Here is a 22594-nt window from a genome sequence, read left to right as displayed (position 1 = left end):
TAATGGAATCGAGTGACCACTTTGTTCCATAATCCACGGTGCACCGCATCAGCGCCAATGTTTTCTCGCGGATTATTTGGTCTAATCTCCGCGGTGCCTCGCAGGTTACAGGATCCACGGTGATATTGCCCCTGCCGTATCAGTGCGGATTGTTGAATTTCTGTTGTAATGTATTTTGAACAACTTACCACACAATTGAGGGGGGGGGGCATGGCTTGGTGTTATTTAGCAAACAATTAAATACACAGCACACGGTAATAAAGTGATTACTCTTCAAAACACACAATACTTTTATTTAGGTCACAAAAAGCATCAATATCTTAATGACTTGTACGTTAAAGTCATTAAATTCCATACAGCTTAGAGAGGGGAGGACGGGGGGAGGGAGAAGGATAGCGCGAGAGAAAAGTGACGAAGTGTAAGCACAAGTTAACGAGCGAGCGACACCAAAAATAATGATATACAGAGAAATACAGGCAGAGAAACGGAGAAAGGTTTTCTTGGAATTCATCAACACTGCTGAAAAACCCCATGTACACTATATTAAGTATACATTATGGAAACATAAGACAAGATTAAACATGTAAACAGAATAGTACTGTAAATTAAACCACATACTGTATTTCAATAACAAATCGATGCTCAAAAGTTAGTCATTTTTTTTGCTACATAACGTATGAAATAACAAAGTATTATATAATTTACAACACTGAATAACTGGCTGTTATGAAAATATATCACGTTTTTGGGTGTTAGATAACCATCACAATATAACAAATAGCATAGACCTCATCTCAGCTCAGTTTATACAATGTTAAGCTTTTACATACACTATCATCCCATGCAACTCCAGCTTCCATATGCTATTTACATTTATAAAAATAACCTGTACACTCAAAAGCTTGAAAGTGTGGTTTTTTTCTCTCATTATTTTTACAGAACACTTCCTTAGGCCATAACAAGGGTGAATGAGGGGGGAAGGGGGGGTCCACCAACTCTTTTCTAATTCCATTAATCGCTCACAGCCTCACTTAACGTACACCTGTCTAAAGAACACAATTATTCTAAAACACCCGACTGATGCCAAGAAAGGTGACGGATAACTTTGTTTTGACGGAGTACAGGTGGGGAGGTGGGAGGGGTTGGGAGAGGGTTAGGGTTGGATCGGTGAGTATTTAATGCAAGTTGCAGTTCTTTCACGAAATGTCTACATAATTACCAAGGGCTAGTCTTAAATCACCAAAAATGTGATCAATGCATGTGCATCGGACCATTGGGAAAAAAAGACAATCTGGATGCACGGAAACACGGCAGAATGCAGTGCACGCGTGTACAAGTCCGCAACAAATCCACAGTGCTTGCATTTTGTGACGGTGTCACGGCCACATCGGGACTCCAGCCACGGATCATTAACCACCATCACCGTGTATACACGCGTTGCCATGACTACACTATGTACAGTATACGGTGGAAAAGCATTCCGTGCACAGTGTTGTCTGCGACATGGTTACTTGAAGCACTGAATAAAATGTTGCAATCGTGGGCACTCAAGATAAAATGGGAAATATAAAACGTTTGTGTATGCCAGCCTTCCATTGTTCATCTCCTTTGGATATCCACTCCGAATAAGTATTAAATTACATGCCCAATGCAGTCTCTTGTTTTTTCCTGTTTCCTCCGCTCCTTTTAAAAGTCTCCACTTGATGATCTGCGTGCTGCAACGCATCCACCAATACACGATGCAGAATGGCACTAACCAGCAAATATGAAATACAATACCAAGGACAAACTTATGATGATTTCTTTATAAAATTGATGTACGGTGTGAGATACAACTACTTTCTGAACTCGCACATCTCAATGTCCTTATCCCTAAAGGAGCAGTGCCTTGAAATGCCGCTCCTTGGCGGAGGAAGCCTTTGTGGGACATGCTGCTGTCTCCTGGAATGGGAGTACATCTGGCTCACATCTATTGTCCACAAGCCGTTGTGGTCAATGTGCTCGTATTCGTGCGAACTCTCATTGCACGTTTCGAGGTGACAGCTTGCAGAGCTCACGTTGTCCTTCTGAGCCCGGACATGCTCACGGCTGGTTCTCATACACGTCCATTCCTTGGTCGGGTCAATCTCATCCTGGGTTTGTGGAGCTTCCTTACACCGTCGCTTCAGAGCAAAGAAAATGCAGTTGATGTGAAAAACGACGATAGCGAGGCAGAAGACGCCGAGTAAAGTGTACATGCCAATCTGAACGTCAGAAAGGCCGGGCTCCACCTTGTTATCAATGCCATCATTCTCGACGCTAGCCATATCGTCTCCACCATCCTGGTCAAAATCTTCATCCTTTGAATCATCGTCGTTCTCGCCGCTCGACCTGCTTATGGGCCTTTCATCTTCACTCGATGGCGCTACGTTCACAACCTCCAATCCTTTCTTCCAGGTCTCACGCTGGGATTGCGTTGGTCTCGTATAAGTGACCACTGATTTTGATACACTTTCCTTTTCCATCCAAGGGACCGCTGTTTGCGGAACTTTGGTGAGGCGCTCCAAGCTATCGTCTCCAATTATATAATCGTCGCGGCTGTCAAAAAGATCTTCGCTGTCGTTCCCGAATCTGACTCTTACGTTAACCACTGGTGACACGAGTGTGGTCTTTCTGTTGGTCTTTTGACAGGCTTCAGAGATCATAAATTCTGCTTTCAGAAATCCACCCTGCCCTTCACCTTCTGCGATGACCTTGGACCACATGAACTGCTGATCGTGGGTAACAGAGACCACACGGTCATCAAGGGAGCGTAGCAGCAGAATATATTCCTCCGAATTAAATACATCAAGTGGAACCATTGTACCATCACTGAACTGTATCCATATAGCAAATGCCGCCTCCTGTGTGGGGAAAGAAAATTTTTTGTTAAAATAAGGAAAACAGATTGAGCAGTCAAGACATATATTGCTCATGTAAATTTAATTACATTTATATTATATTTTAAGGTCATAAAATTCAGCATATGACCAGAGTTTTTTTTTTACAAACACAGCAAATCGAAGATTTTTGTGACAATGGCACATCTTATCACGTATCCCCCCCAGCCACGCAGCACCATCCCCTCCAATTAAAAAAATGCCTAGATGTCAATTGAAACACCTAGCAATATTTTCATTGCAGTAAAGCAGAATTTCAATCATTGCATATGTATTTTGTATGCGTATTATAAGCAATGTCAAAACCCTAATGATGTGTTGGTGAGAAATATGTTGATACAATGTAAAACAATGGCCACTATATTCTGCCAGCTTGTCCATAGTCTGTAAAAAAACGTTCCACAACCATGGGCATCATACCCCAAAGGCAGTTGCTATATCATCACCCGAGTTGCCCGTTTTGTGATGTGGCTTTTTCTGTTGTTAGACTGGACAATAATTTATGAAATCCTACTCCTCAAAATATACAAGTGAATGCAAAAAAACGTTATAAAAACGCAATTTTCACAGCACAGCTGAGGTTTATAAATGGCAAGCAAGAGCAGTGGAGTATCCTTTGTCTCTTTGGTATTTTCGGGAGATAAGTTTTCATTGGGAGCGGGAGATCAGCTGACGGATTGGTTCAGCATCCGCAGTTTTGCGGACACAGTACCGTTCCGTGGTAGTGAAGTGGGAGCTGATTTCTCGAACAAAGCTCACGGTTTACAGGTCGATCAACATTCCCACCCTCACCTATGGTCATGAGCTTTGGGTAATGACCAAAATGATGAATACTCATACAAGAGATCCTTTCATATGTATACACGGTAAGGATTTGTGCATTTACAAACTTAAATTTTTTAGGAATTGTACACCACAGGATGCAAAAATAGGAGTACAAGCAATCCTTTCATACATACAAAATTGACTATGTGTAATGCAAAGGTTATTCAAAGCTTTTTAGAGCAGCTTGTGACGGAATAAATTAAAAGTAGTAAAAAAGCATATTGCGTGCTTTTCTACAGGTACGATATATTATACAATGACCTCTTGTTTTATTATTCCACTCTTGCTAACACATCTATATATATAAAAGGGAAATTTGTGAATGTGTGTCTGTTCGAAATGTTTAGCATACTTGCCGACATGCAACAAACTTTAAATTTAGCATGTGGGTAGCTTCCAGACTGTACACAATGCAAAAAGTATACAAATAGACTTTTGTATTTTGAGGGGGGGGGCGCAATAATGGATATATTTTGCACGGCAAGAGAGCGGTGACGTCACATGTGTGATGTCACCCGCATGCGGGAGCGTCACACAGTGTGCCTGCTGACGTCACCCATCCCCCTCACCCTCCGTGTAGGCCGTGTATTAATCCAAAACAAGAATCCAAGTCCCGGGCGAAGCCGGGTAGTAAAGCTAGTTCTATATAAATAAAAAAAACAATGCACATTTTTTTAGACCTACATCTTTCAAGCAAGTTGGCTTTCCCACCTTAAAAGTATATCTTAATTTTACGTGATAATGCAAACTACGAGACATGTACTTACACTGACTAATTGCTCTCTGAAGGTAATTAAAGACATAAATGAGGATGTAGGCAAATCAAATAAACAAAGCACGTGGAACAGCAACGCTGATGACAAAAATGAAAGTCGTGCGGGAAACCAATACTTAATTTCATAGATTATATAACACCAATTCTTCACGTGTTATCTTTTCGACGGGCTTCTGTGTTAATGTTGGTATTATCTGCATTGACTTCTACTTACAAACACCAATGATTGACCATTGAGAATGAAAACCCACGAAGAACATTTGGCTCATGTTCTAAGCCAAAATTGATCTCGTATTGTTTTTTAGTTACATATTTTGACGTCATTTACTCAAATGCGCTGGGTAGCTTTCAAAAAGTGTCCACACCATTATATTCAGTGTACTGCAGCATTAACGTGGTCAGTCAATTATTCTGCACAATATGCATGGGTATATAAGCGTATTAGATGCTGTATTGACTGGGAAGTAATTTTAACGTAATTTACAAGTCAATTTGAGGCATTTCATAAACTAACACAATTAATTTAATACATCATACGCTCATGTTTCATGAGCATTGTTGAATTCCATCGTTGAAAAACACAGTATATCCCTGCTTGAAATTGTACCAGTAATAATGACAATTTGCAGCAACTCGTGCTGCTTTTTTATGCCACGTAATTCTACTTAATTATTGTAAGCCCTTACAAATAGCATTGACAGCTATTCAGTTGCATATAATGTATATGCATTTATCTGTGCATCCTGAAACATGCACGATGAGTTTTGGAGGCTGAACCGTGTGCATTTACAGGTGTACGGTTGCATATTGCAGAAATATAAAGTGGGAGAAATGGTACTGCGGATGCATAATTTACATTCCAAGGAGCTAAACACTAAGGTTGGGAATGTATTTTAACCAGAGAGATTTGTTTACGCATTCTGGTGATGCGTACACGTACATTTCATTCAACATTTTGATGGAGCGAGTCGCAAACTATGAAAAAAGTTACATGCATAAAAACTTTAAGCTCTATAACGACAAATATAATGACGGTCAGCACCACAACAACTTATGTTGCATTTCAATGAATACAGCAGTATGATGGCTAAAAATTATATATCATTTGCTTTCTTTATTTTAGCCTTCAAAATGCATGGTTTAAAAAATATTGATGACATTATTGCAAGTAATGGATTGAGTAATTGTGGACATTAAATTAGCGGTAGCAACTGTTGAAACTTAATAACAATATCTCAATCACGTAATTATGCCTCAATCACTCTTCTGGTCAAAAAGGCAAACATAACTGATATGTACAATTACAACACTGTGGCCTTAAAAAGAAAAGTATAAAATAGGCGACGTTTGGCCGTCCTTCATAGCACATACATATCTCTAGGCCTCGGCAAGGTAAGGTAAAAGTTACCTTACCTTTTACCTTAATACAATACAATCACTCTACCCTACCTTTTACCCTGTAGCAGGTAAGGTAAAAGGCGAAAGGTAAAAAACAACGAGCCTACCTTTTACCCTACCTTTAACCCTTACCCCATACAAATGATCCGATTACAGGGTAATTACAAGGGAACTACTACACATGAAAAAAGGTTTATAACGGTACATGCTAGGTAGAGCACTTTATTCATGTAGAATACTCTCGATTCCAATTTTACATGCTTTCTTTGAACTCACACTGTCTGTTGTTGTTGTCGTTGTTGTTGTTGTCGTTGTATCCTCAAATCTTGTAACTCAATTTTAACCCAATTCCCAATATGGTATTGACTGCAAACTTGGTATACTTATGTCATACTGATGACAATATATTCTATAATAAAAAAATATATATTTTTAAACATTATTTTTTATATGTTATGTTTCGGCTTGGGTCTAATTGTCCACGCTCAACTAACGTTGGCTGTAATTGGCCACGGTCCCTTACGTTATGGCAAGCTTCGGGGCCACTTCCTGGAGTCGTGGAGTTCTGGCATTACTAGTACATTTCATACAAGTGTAATGCGAGCATAAACGGGGTGGTTGTTGGCCTCCACGCCAATCACGCGGGCGGGAGCATTGGGGGGCGGAGCCGGGTCGACGGAGCGTGTGGGAGGAGCCACTGCTTATCTCGGCTCCAATGGGAGACGTGGGCAGTAAGGGAAGGAGGAGTCAGGGTCACGTGATGGGAAGGATATAGGGAGAGAGCCAGAAGAAATCGGGAGTTGGAACGGAGTGAGAATAGGGGGGAGCCACGCTGGGCGGAATGGGAGCAGCGGCGCCATCTGCCACGTAGTGTGCAGCGACGGGGCTAGAAGGGTGTGAAGACTAGCCGAGTATGCGGGGCTGTCAGATTCTTCCGTTCCATCAAGGCTGCGAGGAAGACGACGCTGAAGGGAGTGTTCGAGGAAATGGCGGAGGCTTATGAGCCCCCGGACGACGCACATCGCAGATTCGTGCAGCGGCAACGGGCACCAGAAGAATCGCCAGTGGCTTTCTGGGGCGCTGTGTTGGAGCTGGCTATGGCCGCATATCCGGACACGGAGCCCGACTTGCTGGAGCCTTTAATATTGGGCAAGATGTTGGAGCTGTCCAGGGATTTGGGCATCCCCATGCCGGTGTGCGGCCATGAGCAGCTGACCTCCCGGATAGCGGCTAAGTGCTTGGACGCGCAATTCAACCTACGCCGGTGGAAGCAGGTGATGGCCTGGACGGGGAGCCCCAAAGTCGAAGGTGGTGCCACCGGGTGGGATCCGCCCAAAGCTGTCTACGTACGGGACGAGAAGGGGCCTGAGGAGCTGGCGGTAGCATGGACCCAGTGGCCTGCTCGAGGGGGAGCGGAGTTGCGCTCGGGCCCACCGATGCGGGATCGGCAAGATAGAGGGGGTGCCGGACGACGAGCCGACTCGTCATGCTTCCGCTGCGGCCGTCGGGGGCACTTCGCCAGAGAGTGTTGGGGTCGCTCTCGGCCGCCGCTCCAGCCGGAGGCCCCTGCCGGGAATGCGACGCGGAAAATACACCATGACAGGCAAGTCGGTACGCATCAGACACCCGGCAAGGCCTGTCATCTCATGCATCACTGTCACTACGCGGTCCGGGAGACATTCCTAACGGGGGGGCGCAAAGAGATCCGCGTCGTTCGCTCACGCAATGGCGGAAATTGGCACGGAGGGTGGTTGAGGCCGCTACTGGGTTGTCGACTGTGCCTGGCTCGATCCAAGGGGTCGACGTGAGCATTTTGGTTGACTCGGGTGCGTCCACGACCATTATCTCCGATGTGATATTCCATCTCCTGTCCATTCCACCGGGGCGGGTACGACCGGTTTACGACTCGTGCATAGCGGCGAACGGAGGGAGTATGGGCATCGTGGGTCAGGTGGACGCGAGTATATCGGTTGGGGGTGTTTCGGCTTCAGGGACAGTGTTGATCTCCAGGTCTCTCGCGGTGCCATGCCTATTGGGGACCGATTTTCTGGCAAAGATGCCCATTCAGATAAGAGTGGATCAGAATTGTATCGAATTGCCGGGGGGCCAGAAAATTTCCTTCTTGCCGTCACCGTGGGGCCGGTCCGCTCCTGAATGCCAGGTGCAGGCGCTGTCCGAGGTTTCCGTTGACGTTCCACCTGGCTCGCAGATGCTTATTCCGTTGCGGTATCGGAAGCCAGTGCCGGTAATCGAGGGCGCGGCGGGCGTGTTGTTGTCGCCGTCCAAAGTGATTACGGGTGGCTTGACGCTGGTCGCAGCACAGATGATTGTTCGGCCGGGTCAGCCTCCGTTTCTGAAAGTTTTGAATGGGAGCGGGGAAAATGTCATCGTGCCGGCCGGAACGGTTTTGGTACATGCCACGACTGCTTTCACGGCCCATGACAATCGGTGCCACCGGGGCCTCATAGGGAGGAGTCTCTGCCTCGACGGCACAGGATAATCGATGGATTGCCGAGTTGTGCCAGGAAAATGCGTCTTTGACTGTGGACCAACGGTCCGCGCTTCGCGCGCTGTTGGGGAAGTATTCGGATGTTTTTAGTTCGGACGATTTCGATCTGGGACGTACCTCGTTGCTCTCCCACCATATTGATATGGGGGATTCCACTCAGATTCGGATGAACCCACACCTGTTGAGTCCGGCGGAGCAGGACCACGTACGCGGCGCAGTGGAGGATATGCTGGCCGCTGACATTATTTCCCCGTCCAACAGTCCGTGGGGCGCTCCGGTGGTCCTTGTGAAAAAAAAAGGATGGGAAATTCCGATTCTGTGTCGATTACCGCAGGTTAAATAAGGTGTCGGTTGCGGACGCATACCCCCTGCTGTGTATGGATGATTTCCTCGATGCCTTGTCTGGGGCGCAATTTTTTTCTACTCTTGATCTCTCGTCGGGATTCTGGCAGCTTCCCCTGGACGAGTCCTCGAGGGAAAAGACGGCTTTCCGTATGCCGCAGGGCTTGTTTCAGTTTAATTGTCTTCCCATGGGCTTGAACGCCGCCCCCGCGACGTTCCAGCGATTGATGAAGCTTGTGTTGACCGGTCTGCAGTGGGACACGTGTTTGATATATTAGGAACATCTTCGGAGATTGGACGCGGTATTTGCTAGGATGCGTTCCGCCAATTTGAAATTTAAGCCTAAAAAGTGTCACTTGTTCCAACGATCCATGCGCTATTTGGGCCACATAGTCAGTTTGGACGGCGTGGCCACGGACCCAGAGAAGACGGCGTGCATCCGAAACTGGCCGACTCCGGCCACGGTGGGGGACGTGCGCCAGTTCGTTGGGTTCGCTTCCTATTACCGCAGGTTCGTTCCGAATTTTGCCACGATCGCTAGGCCGTTGCACCTCCTTACAGCAAAGGGACGGAGGTTCAGCTGGGGGCTGACGGAGGAGGTGGCGTTTCAGGGCCTACGCGATCGTTTGGCGTCAGCGCCGACGCTGGACTATCCTGATTTTACTCGGCCTTTTATTCTGGATACTGACGCTAGTGACACCGGGATTGGGGCCATCCTGTCCCAGTCTAAGGGCGGCGTTGAACGCATCGTGGCTTACGGTAGCCGCGTGCTATCTCCGGCGGAGACCCGCTACTGCGTTACTCGTCGGGAACTCTTGGCAGTAGTGCATTTTCTTCGTCAATATCGCCCGTATTTATACGGCCGTAAGTTTATTGTGCGCACGGATCATGCGGCTTTGCAATATTCCCTGAGGGTTGACCAACCGTCTGGCCAATTGGAACGATGGTTGGAAACCTTGCAGGAATTTTCGTTTGACATTCAGTATCGTAAAGGATCGCGTCATGCAAACGCGGACGCGCTCTCCAGATTGCCGCAGGGGCCCCCTTGTGCCTGTGCTTCGGGCACGAATAGGTGCACGCGGGTTCCGCAGCCCCCGCGGCCTGTTATGTCCGCAGTGGAGGTGCCTGAGGCTCCCACGTGTCCGGAACCGGCTGATGGGGTTTTGAATTTGCCGCATTCTGTATAGGTTCGAGAGCAATTGCTCGATGAGTCACTGGGGGCCTTGCGGGGTCGGGCCACGAAGGAGAGGGGTGGGCCACTGTCCGAGGGGACGCCGGGAGCTGCTCTCCGTGATGGCTTGTTGTTGTGGAGGGAAGGCTTGCACGATCGCTGGCGTCTTGTTGTGCCGTCGTTGTTGCGATATGAGTTGATTCGGACTCTGCACTCTGAGAAGTTGTTACATCTCGGGGTGCAGAAAACCTTGTTGACGTTACAGCGGGATTATTTTTGGCACGGCATGACGACTGATGTCGTCGGGCACATTGGGGCATGCTCCGACTGTGCCCGGCGGAAGCCGCCTAAACACCCATATGTCCCACCAGTGCAGTCCATACAGGTGTCGTGGATTAACGAGTTGGTGGCATTGGATATTTTGGGGCCCTTTCCGCCGACCGCTCGGGGGAATACATTTTTGTTGGTCGGGGTGGAATATCTTTCCCGCTGGCCGATGGCCTGGCCCTTGGCCGACCAGTCAGCGGCGTCTATCACGGAGGCCTTCCTGTTCGGATATGTAATGGACAAAGGGGCACCGGAGAGGTTGCTCACAGACCAAGGGCGAAATTTTTCTTCCAAATTGTTGAGCGACGTGTGTGCTGCACTGGGGACCAAGAAGGTTCGGACGTCTCCCTACCATCCGCAAACGGATGGGATGGTTGAACGGCTGAATGGGACCCTGTCGACCATGCTCTGTCAAACGGTTAGCGAAAAGCAGGCTAATTGGGATTTGCATATCCCTGGGGTGCTGTCCGCATACCAGATGACGCCACATACGTCGACAGGGTACTCACCGTTCTATTTGATGTATGGCCGCGAGAACGTGCCGCCGGTGGAAGTGCAACTGGGCACGCGGGCGAAGGGTCCTGTCAAGCCTCTCCCTGAGTATATTCGGGACACCGTTCATCGCGTGGCAGAAGCGCGGGAGGCGTCCCAATTGGCTACGGCCAAGACCCAGGCCCGGAACGTACGTTGTGCACGGCGCTCGCATGGTGAGTCCCCCTGGTAGGTGGGGGACATGGCCTGGTTGCACTGCCCACAGGTACCGGTGGGGACCTCCCCTAAGTTGCACAAACCGTGGCAGGGGCTGGTTGTGCTTATTGAGGTTCCTAGTCCGCAGTCCGCGCGTGTTCGGTTCGGATCGCGGCGCTGGTTCGTTCATACGTCTCGATGGAAACCCTACTTGGCCCCACAGGTGGATGCGTTATCTCCTAATGTTGCCTTGCCGGTGTCTGTCGCGGCCGACACGCCACTGACCTTGCCTGTTCAACCTGCAAGCGTGCCTGTCGTGCCTCCTGTAAACGGACCGGCTGTCATCCTGCCGGACACAGGGATTGCTGCACCGGGTGGGCCTACCACGGCGACGGGGACACTTGAACCCGCTGCCCTTCCAACCCCGCCATGGGTGCAGTTGCAGGAGGCCCCGATGACGGGCCTCTCTGGGGAACGAGATGCTGGGATTGACAGGCCTCCACCAGTGGCGGACGGTTTCGGTTCCGCTGCTCCTAAAACCCTGTCCAGATCACGGTCGGTGCAGGGGCCGGGCCGCGTGCAGGACGGGCCGGCGACCCGCACTCGTTCGAAGTCCCTTCCCTTTCGTTAATTTTTGCTGTTCTAATCTCCGTTGTGTCTTGTGAGTCCTGACTGTTATGTTTTGCTCGCATTATTATTGTTCTGTTGCAGCCGGGGACGGCTGGCTTTTTCATCAGGGGGGGAGGTCATGTAATGCGAGCATAAACGGGGTGGTTGTTGGCCTCCGCGCCAATCACACGGGCCGGAGCATTGGGGGGCGGAGCCAGGTCGATGGAGCGTGTGGGAGGAGCCACTGCTCATCTCGGCTCTAATGGGAGACGGGGGCAGTACGGGAAGGAGGAGTCAGGGTCACGTGATGGGAACGATATAGGGAGAGAACCGGAAGAGATCGGGAGTTGGAACGAAGTGAGAATAGGGGGGAGCCACGCTGGGCGGAACGGGAGCAGCGGCGCCATCTGCCACGTGGTGTGCAGCGACGGGGCTAGAGGGGTGTGAGGACTAGCCGAGTGTGCGGGGCACACGTAGCTAGGAAGTGACTAGCGGAGTGTGCGGGGCACACGGAGCGAGCAGTGTGGCTGGCACGTGTGCGGGGCACACGGAGAGAGGGAGCGGAGCGGCCACCAGCGGAGGGCGGCCCACACGGAGCGTGCGCGGAGCGGTGCGGTACGAAGAACCTAATAAACGACACAACAGAGACCAAGAAAGCTTGACCGAGTCGGTTATTACACAAGCGTGTTTAAAAAAAGTTTTTTAAATATTACTTATTAAATGGAGGCCACGGACTGCGCCACGGAGCTTTTAGCGGTAAACAAGGTACCGTATTTACCGGGTAATACTTCGCGCTACCTTTACCCTACTGGGTAATTCTTCCAAGCTACCTTTACCCTACCCTTTACCTTACCCCTTGGCATGTCGACACCTTTACCCTTTACCTTTACCCTTTTACCTGGTAAAAAGGGTAAATTACCTTACCTTGCCGAGGCCTACGTATCTCCAATTTGCAGATGACATCGTCATTAAAACAATGAAAATTAACCACTGGATTTCTTTTATTTTAAATATAATTACAAAGTATGACAATTTTAAACAAATATCAAGTACCATCGCAATAGAACACAAATAGTGCAGCATTCCTATTTTCTGTGACTACTGTATGACTTCTGATATCCATCTGCCAATCCGCAATTCTTCCAATCATCTGAGATTTTGTGAAAAAGGGGCCACTAATGGGTGATGACTCTCTCCTAGTAAAAGCAACTACATTATTCCTACTGTGTATGATTGTCCATTGATAATAGCGTTCATGACGATTCTATTATAGCATTTGTTAATACTTTCAGGAGCTAAATGCCAATGTTGAGGTTTTGCAGTCACGAGAGAACTTCAGAAGAGCATGACGTTTTGGTATGCCTCTAATGAATGAGCATAGAGTACAATTGTTTACTACATCATGAATAGTTTGCATTGCATTTCCACAATCACAAAGTGGCTAGTTTTTAAATGATTGAAATGTCTTAAAGGTTAAATTATGATTATAATAATGAATGACTGATGACAATCATGACATGACAGTCAATGTTACATCCCAGTAACTGCCATCTTGCTATCTCTGCCATCCAATGTTTAATGAAAATTTGTATAATAAAATAGTCAAATGTTACTGTCATCATTGCCAGTCATAACCGCCATAACGCCTTAGTGTGCAACTTGAACACATTGCATGGAGTCCAACAATGTATTGTACCCAGGTGGTAGAACATTATATAAGAAGACCGTAGAGGTTGGGTGCTGATTGCAACAGCTGTTGGATAATCAAGGTGGTGATGGAGATAAATACAGCAATGGGGGAAGATGAAGAAGAAAAATGTGGATCATCATCATGATACAGACATAAAAAGAAATAATGTATAATGATGTTTGGAAGAAAATAAGGATGTTGTTTGTCTTAATTGGTGGTTGCAGTCACCGCTCATGCCACCGCACCCATAAGGTACATCACACACAACACCACGATATATTTCGATTTAAAGCTTTCGTGACTGCAGGGATTCATCTTCTTGGTTCTTTCGGTGAAGTCACGTAGAAGGGAAAAAATAAAATAATAAAAATAAAACATAATAAAATAATTCTCACGACATGTCGGCCACAACGCAAGCAGCCGTCCTCAGGTGAAGAAACAGGTCTGTCGAGAAGACAGCGTCTGAATGACACGCCCCAGGCTTGGAGCGTCTATTTAAGCTAGGTAGGAGCGGGAAGGTGCGTCTTAACAAAAGAATTTGCATATCAATAGGAATTTATCATATTTATGGGAAATACTACTTGTGAAGTGTGTAGGAGGTGGGAAGGGGGTTTAAAGTCATTATGCCCGTGCATTATGCAGGATTAGCAGAATCAAAGGGAGGGGGTAGGAGTAGCATTAATGAAGTAAAGGAATGTTAATAGTATGTAGCTGCAGTAACTCAACCACCACGTAAACAACTAAAGTATAAACTACATAGTATCATCAGTATACTAAATATACTCTCCAATAAGCTGATCTACTAACAGTAAGTAAGACATTATGATTCTATGTCGCAAAATTATAATATGCTTCCAGCTAAACTTTATTCTCTTACATCACACGGGTCTACCCCCTACTATATACTGCCATAGACAAACCCAACATTAAATTATATACTGTATTACTATACACCACCTTATACATTGTAATATTACACTATGTATTATGCTACCCACCCTACTGTATATCACACTGCTGTATATTCACTATACAATTACGATACTATATATTAATTTATACATTGTATTAAACATTACAATTTTATACTATTTATTATTATACAATCCGCTATACACTATACCATTGACCGTCGCGTGAAAAGATACTAAGAGGAAGCAACGAAATATGTAAATGGGAGAGTGGTGGTAGGAGGCTTGCAGCGGAGCAAAGAATCCATTCCCTGCGGAGAATACAAGATATATAGTCAATGCCAGTGAGTGGACTGCGGTATGAACGTCACCGTAAACGTGAACACAATCAGTTAAGATCCGAAATGGTTTATTACGTCCTTCCAATGATTGCTAAGCCAGAATCCATCTTCTCGGTTGAATTTGTCTCTGTGTTTATATATGTGGATTGCCTCATGAACGAATCTCTCATGGTAGCCAGATGGCTTGCAGAGAACCTCTGTCTTGGAGAAGTCAATATCATGTGAGCCCACTGAATTGTAACAGTGATCTGCCACGGCTGAGGTGTTTGTCCTACCGTGTTTCAAGTCTGCTTTATGTTCACGGATGCGGTCAGAGACATGTCGTTTGGTTTCTCCAATGTAACTGCTACCACAGAGGCAACTTAGTTTGTAGACGCCAGGGTACTGTATGTCTGGAACCACATCTTTTACAGACGGGACCAGATCACGGATTTTATGTACTGTGTTGAATCGGACCTGGATCTTGTGTTTTATCAGGATTTTGGAGATCTTTTTTGGGACCCCAGCAATGTAGGGTAAGGTGATGGTTTTGCAAGGCTCCTCAACAGGATCCTTCTTGATGGTTGGAGTGATGGTTTTTCGGATTGTGTAGTCGGAGTAACCATTAGCCTTAAGAGCTTGGCGTACGTGTTTGAGTTCACTGGCAATGTGTTCCTGGTCGGAGATGCATTGGGCGCTATGGTATAGAGTCTTGATGAGGGAATTCTACTGGGATGGATGGTGGTGGGAATCCGGTTTTAGGTAAGCATCCGTATGGGTGGCTTTCCTGTAGACAGAGTGGCTCATTGAACCATCATGTCTCCTTTTAATTAGGACATCCAAAAAGGGTAGATTGCCATCTTTTTCGACTTCGATGGTGAATCTGATGGCTGGGTGTATGGGATTGATGTGGTCGAGGAATTGGTCTAGAGCAGGCTGGCCATGTGGCCAGATGACAAAAGTGTCATCTACGTACCTCTTCCATAAGGTCGGGCGTAGAGTGGCAGTCTGGATGGCGTCAGTCTCAAATTTCTCCATGAAAACGTTGGCTACAACTGGAGAGAGGGGGGAGCCCATTGGGGTGCCCTCAGTTTGTTTGTAGAAAGTTCCATTCCAGGTGAAGTATGTGTTGGTTAAGCAGTGTCTCACGAGGGGGGGTACCCCAGTATCCAGTCCTTGATGAACCAAGTTTTCAATGATTGCGATGGTGTCAGGTACAGGAACTTTGGTGAATAAGGAAACCACATCAAAACTGACAAGCAGGTCATCTGGTTTCCTTGCTCTGCTGCAAGCCTCCTACCACCACTCTCCCATTGACATATTTCGTTGCTTCCTCTTAGTATCTTTTCACGCGACGGTCAATGGTATAGTGTATAGCGGATTGTATAATAATAAATAGTATAAAATGGTAATGTTTAATACAATGTATGAAGTAATATATAGTATCGTAATTGTATAGTGAATATACAGCAGTGTGATATACAGTAGGGTGGATATAATAATACATAGTGTAATATTACACTATGTATTATTCTAAGGTATAGGGTGGTGTATAGTAATACAGTATATAATTTAATGTTGGATTTGTCTATGGCAGTATATAGCAGGGGGTAGACCCGTGTGATGTAAGAGAATAAAGTTTAGCTGGAAGCATATTATAATTTTGCGACATAGAATCATGATGTATTACTTACTGTTAGTAGATCAGCTTATTGGAGAGTATATTTAGTATACTGATGATACTATGTAGTTTATACTTTAGTTGTTTACGTGGTGGTCGAGTTACTGCAGCTACATACTATTAACATTCCTTCACTTCATTAATGCTACTCCTACCCCCTCCCTTTGATTCTGCTAATCCTGCATAATGCACGGGCATAATGACTTTAAACCCCCTTCCCACCTCCTACGCACTTCACAAGTAGTACTAATCCCATATCTGCATTTCCCATAAATATGCTAAATTCCTATTGATATGCAAATTATGTTGTTAAGGCGCACCTTCCAGGTCCAACCTAGCTTAAATAGACGCTCCAAGCCTGGGGCGTGTCATTCAGACGCTGTCTTCTCGACAGACCTGTTTCTTCACCTGAAGACGGCTGCTTGTGTTGTGGCCGAAACGTCGTGAGAATTATTTTATTATGTTTAATTTTTATTATTTTATTTCTTCCCTTCTACGTGACTTTACCGAAAAAACCAAGAAGATGAACCACGATATATGTTTTTAGATGGCAAATGCATCCCATGACTTGCAACCACCATAGGTGTGGTGGAGTAAAACGCACTAAATTAATCATATTAGCAATAATTGTGAATAAAATATGCAGGTCAGAAGAGTTTTCTCCATATATATGGTCTGCGATTTTGGATCCTCACACCACGGATGTCCCTTGTAAAATAGCCTTAGCTCAATGGGATCATCTGCGTAACAAATAACATTAACTTCTCTGCGACAGGAGCTGTATTCTGACAGAAGCTCATTAATGTATGTTATGATAAGGTATATTATGCGAAGGTATGTATGTTATACATTTTATGTTAAAGTAAAGAATGCCGAGGTATGTTACGGTAAAATGTTTTTGTTTCCCCACTGTTTTTACGACTGCTTCTCCCCTCACTCAGCTCAAATTTGAGATTCCTTTAAACCTTCTCTCCCAAGTTATTTTAGCCCTCAAATCATATCTATTACACATGGCATAATGCTGCTTCTTTCGAATCCCTTGATGTGTTGGACCTTGAGGCCTATTCTCAGCAACTGATTTAAACACATCTTAATTTTTCCATGCCAAAAAATTCCATCAAACTATGGGAACAAAATTGGCAAAACTAACACTCATTATGATGATGTTTCTTTCATAACACATTAAAATGTGGAAAAAAGTTAATGAAACAAATAATGTTTATGTGTAGTAACAGATACACATGTAATACATCTTACATCAATCTGTAAAGAGCTTAAATAGGTGCAATATCCTTTTCATAACACTTATTTAATCACTGCTTTTACCTTCAGAAAAATCATTGTATAAATGTTCCCCTCTCGCTGATATATTAACAGGAGTGAATATACATCTCTGTTTGCATTTTTCACCCAGCAGACAAAATGTGGCTAAATGGAAGTGAAAATATATAACATTCTATTTTAATGCTTAGAAATGCAAATGTAGCACATTTGCAAGTATTACATTTTCATGTTTAAATGAAGATGATGTAAATACGTTTCAGCCACTGTCAATCGATAAAAAGATGAAGGCCGCCCCACATCTGTGATTTTTTTATATATATAATTCTCCACATTAGTTTGTTTGTGTTTATCAAGGAGGCTGAATACAGAACCAGATTTCATAGACGCACTTCACCTATTTCAATTCGTTTGACTTAAAATGTCACGAGCATTAAAACCTTCCGAGAAATCAGCTTACATCTGAATAAGTTGATGACGTATTTGTAGGTCACTTCAACATTCGTTAATACTTGTGAGCGTAGGGATTAAAGGATCTATAATTTCCTCCTCTTGTTATACAATGTAATCCGAACTTTTTCTCCAGACTTAGGATATAATATTTCATTATGCTGCATATGGGGTGGAGTGGTGGCACAGTTGGTGAGCAGTGTCCTATGTATATAGCTACCTGAGTTTGAGTCCTGGTGGTGGCGAGTAATATCTGAACTGATTCTGGGTTCTCCTTTTACCAACCACACTTATTAGCTTGGTGAAATATTTTCAAATAACCCCCATAACTGACAGTGTGAAGTCTTCATCCAGTAGTGGATTGACAAAGGGCTTAAAATTATGTTTTTGTGTTTTTAATAACATTATAGTCTTGCTTATCATGCACACAAATCTTTATTTCGTTAAACCTTTTTAGATTATCTTTTGCTGTGTACTCTTTGTAAATATTAGTAATCTAACCATTGCAGTGGGGCTTGTTAATATAGAATAATGGTTACGATGGCAACCAAATGCACGCATGCAAAACTAAAAATATAAGATAATGTCACTCTTGGAAAGGCTTCAGATATTCGACCTTTTAGGCTCACACTTTTAATGTTGGCAAAGATATGACATTTGGCATTCTGTGAGTTTTTTTACATCTACATAATCAAACCAACAATCATTGCAAATATTTAATCAACCATCACGAGTCCAGTTGGAAATGCTACCTCCCTGGAAATATATAAAAAAATAAATTGCTGTAATCCCCCCCCGCCACCTTGCCAATAGAAGCATCAACAGAGTGAAAATAATTTCCAATTTGTTCCGGCTCTTTCCCCGGTGGTAATGAGCAAGAAGGTTCTTTACAATCATAGTCAGTAAACATTGGGAATTAAAAGATATGAGTAAAATTTCCAGTTAGTCAGCCCAACAATAGCAGACCAGAGGTAACATCAATTATGCTTCTAACCCAAGTGTAGTCTTCCAGCTTAGGCCGTGTAAAGCATACCTTCTATCATATTTTTACCACCACACACTATTGCAGGCATCTTCAACCCCTGAAACCCTGGAGATCCTATAGTAGTGTGAGGCAAAATCTGGATAGACCACACACTCCACCAGTGGCCCAAGTTGGAAGACCACACTTGGATTACGAGTGGCTGTGAAAAGCTGTGTCCTAAATGTGTGGTTCTACCTACGACATCCAGCCTCATCCATTTCATACAACTCTAGTTTTGAAATTAAAAACGAGTTGACACACTAATCTGAAAGAAAGTAAAAAATTATAATCCAATAGTAAATTTATACTGTGCCTCATCTAACTGAATGCTGGCACATATTTGTTATTCAGTTGGTTATTCACGAAACTGTTGCTTTTGTTTTATGAGGGAAAAGGTTTTCAGTAACATGTTTCTAGAGGTCACCCATTAAAGTGTCAGTGCCCTGACAGCCAATTTACCATCTGCCTCATGGAGGGTAGAGACAATGTGTGTTAATGTCAACAACATAAACCATCATGCTTTGAATATTAAACACTGGGAAAGGATAAATATCACGTCAACATCTTTTATGATAAAGACATGACATTATTTTGACTATCACAGGATGTTCCTTTTTCAGTTGGTTTTAAGACATTCACATGTTAATGAATACCTTAGATATGATATTTAAATTAAGCTTATAAAACAATCACCATTGCACATTTTAAACTGCACTTGGCATAGTGTTTATTTTAAAAGGTGATAGAATGTCAAACCAATCTTTTGGAAAACAAGCTCTGAAGGTTAGAACTATTTTAAAAAATATGATGCAACAGTGATAATTATTCTCAACTGTAGCTCTCTTACTGTCCATGCATTTGCTCTGTTATCAACTGCTATTTTGCAAATAACACTAAGTGTCCAGGTGCATCCATACATGACTGTGGATTTTTCCTCACCGGTCGTTAAAAGGAAACATTGCACTCCCAAAGGAAGGCCATAAATTTTCCGCAATGCTGCTAAAGGGCAGCTAATTTTAAAATTCAATACTTCTAGTTTTGCTAAAAGTTCCACTTTGTAAAACATGATTTCAGCAATTATGTGATTATTAACTAGACGACAGTGGTGATGATGACTCTGACTATCATAGCCACATTCTTAGTGCTAGTTTATTGAGGGAGGCATTGAAATGGGCAGCAAGTTTTGCAACCAAGGGGTGGGGTCTAACAGTGAATTGTGGAAGTCGAGTGCCAACTTTGCAACAGCTGCCTGATATCGTAGTAAAATACATTTAAAAAGGCAATGATGAAGCGTGGTTGTGCCAATGTTATTAACCATAATGACCTGTGGCTATGACCTGTGATCTGATTACGATTATAATCATGATGAGGAATAAAAAAAGATATTGCTGTGACCATTACTCTCATGAGACACTGCTGCCATCACTGCTGTCGACACAAAGACTAATAATGATGATGCCGCTTGTGGTCACCGTAACTGTCAATGCCATCAATAACTTACAATTATCATGATTACGATGGATAAAAATTATGATGGCATGGATCACTGCGACTATGGAATGGGTAGAAATAGATGCAACCCCATTGCACAGTGGTCCTCGTTGTCAATGACACAACTGCTAATGACACAAATGATAAATATGATCATGACGGGCAATGATGATGATGATGGATGAATATTATGACGACTGTCATTGTCACCACTGCTACTATATCTGTTGCCAGTTACTGTTCTCACCACCTCTGTGGATGCTCCGTATATTACGAAATCAACAATCGCTATCGCTGCTGCCAATTGTAGGACTGTGTGGTAGGGGAGATAATTACACACACTTCCCAAGCATATTTTAAATGATCCATGTAGTAGCTGAATGTGGATACAATTAACGAATAAGAGAAAGTATTTGCTGTAAAAAAATGTTTTTATATGGACAGCAAGAGTCATGCAGCTTAACCTTATGATAATCCGAGAGGATGTCCACTGGTGAGATGGAGCAATGAAGTCAGCTTTTGATACTAGCGGGATTATTACATTGCAGGATCATGAGATATTTTGGTGGCTTAGGGAGTCCTTTATCCAACAGTGGATTGACCATGGTTGATGATGATGATAAATCTATTATTATTGGAGTTAATAGGTTGCCTATTACATTTTTTTCAAGCATTACAAAACGAAAATGCTTCTTGTCAACAAATGTGTTTTCCAAAAATGATGTGCCCTGACCTCATTATGTTTTACGAGTGGCCCTAAGAGTGTTTCTTAAGCAGCAATTCACGTAATTGTGAAGCATGCCTCAGATGCTGGCAATGTATTTGTAAAATTTCCTATGGTGTTTTTTGTTGTTGTGCCTTATATATATGTAACTTTCATGTATTTATTTCGAAAATTATCTCACGAAAAAAAAAATTCCTGATGAAATGCTATTTTAACTCTTGTTTTACAAAATTGCAGTGAAAGGGTTATTTTTTTAAATTGTCTGTACTACTTTTGCAAGTGTGAGAGTGAGCGTTGGAAAGCTAAAATCTCACGAAAACATTTCAAATTTTTGTAAACTTAAAATGGTGACTTTAACATCATTAGCATACTTATCTGTATGTTTATTTGATCCTTTTGTAAAACAATGTTCGGCATAAAATAGATGTTTGTACCCAATGGAAATAGTGTGCAATTTTAAATCCTCATCCTTTTGTTTGAAAAGATAAGATGTTGAGACTTTCATGTGGGTGAATTGTGTAAGTTATTAACTGCTTACAAAGTCACATCACCGTAATAAAAGCACAGAACAAAGCTATTGCACACTACACTATTCAAACAGGTTTAAACTACTCATGAAAGTAAAATAAACAATTGGGATTCTCATAAAAAAACAAAGAATTCTGCGCTATTGAAATATAATAATGGCAATGCATTATGCTTTATGTAACTTTAAGTGCCCATATAACCAGATGAAGTGCCAGTGGCTGACTGAGGTTTTCGAAAGAATATGGATGAACGGTAAAGTCTGTCTTCACAAGGAACCACATACTTGTTCAATGGTTTACAGCTATAGTGCTTGGAGTAAGCAGTACCCATTGGATTTGCTTTGTTTTTGCATTTTTTTGTTATAAAAAGATAAATTGATGTGTACCACTAAAATAAGCATATATTTCAATAATTATCCCTGAATCAAATGTGAAGAGGGATAGATGTGTGAGCCAATGTGATACTCAATGTGAGCTAATTCTCATTTCTTCTGGCACACCGCAACCAAAGCAGTTCCTATTTTTGTTATGTATGTATATATAACTTCGTTCGTATCCTATCTAGCCAATGATGCTGTAATGCGAGCGTAAACGGCCTCGCGGATATGACGTAACAGGTGGGAGGAGTTGGGTCACGTGGGGAGAGGCCCGCAGGAATTGACGGCCGCCTCTGCGCAGTGGCTTGCCCGCGGAGGACCGGGGCCGCGATCTGCGCCACCGACGCGAGAGCGTCGAGATGGGGGGAGTGCTGTGCGTCGTAATGACGTCGAGTGTTTCTGCTGTGGTCGCAAAGGCTACTACGCCAGGGATTGCTGTGCCCGTATCCCGGGGCCGCCCCAGCAGGAGGCCTCGACGACAGACGTGCCGCGGAAGGACCCTCCTGGACAGGCAAGTCGGTGTGCACCAGACACCCGGCAAGGCTTGGCACATCATT

At 44.1% G+C, this 22594-nt stretch overlaps 1 protein-coding gene across 2 annotated transcripts in view; it reads right to left on the bottom strand.

Moving 5' to 3' along the window:
- Positions 1 to 1784: 1784 nt before the first annotated feature.
- Positions 1785 to 22594, bottom strand: part of LOC144933144 (transmembrane protein 132D-like) — a 453645-nt gene continuing 432835 nt past the window's right edge. For both annotated transcript variants that reach the window (XM_078857732.1, XM_078857733.1), the window contains one exon: positions 1785 to 2882. In XM_078857732.1, coding sequence (XP_078713858.1) covers positions 1836 to 2882 — 1047 coding nt within the window. In that variant the 3' untranslated portion in view covers positions 1785 to 1835. The remainder of the gene's footprint in view (positions 2883 to 22594) is intronic.

Source organism: Lampetra fluviatilis, chromosome 6 (assembly GCF_964198595.1).
Source record: "Lampetra fluviatilis chromosome 6, kcLamFluv1.1, whole genome shotgun sequence".
Lineage (NCBI taxonomy): Eukaryota > Metazoa > Chordata > Hyperoartia > Petromyzontiformes > Petromyzontidae > Lampetra > Lampetra fluviatilis.
This window is presented reverse-complemented; position numbering and strand designations above follow the sequence as displayed.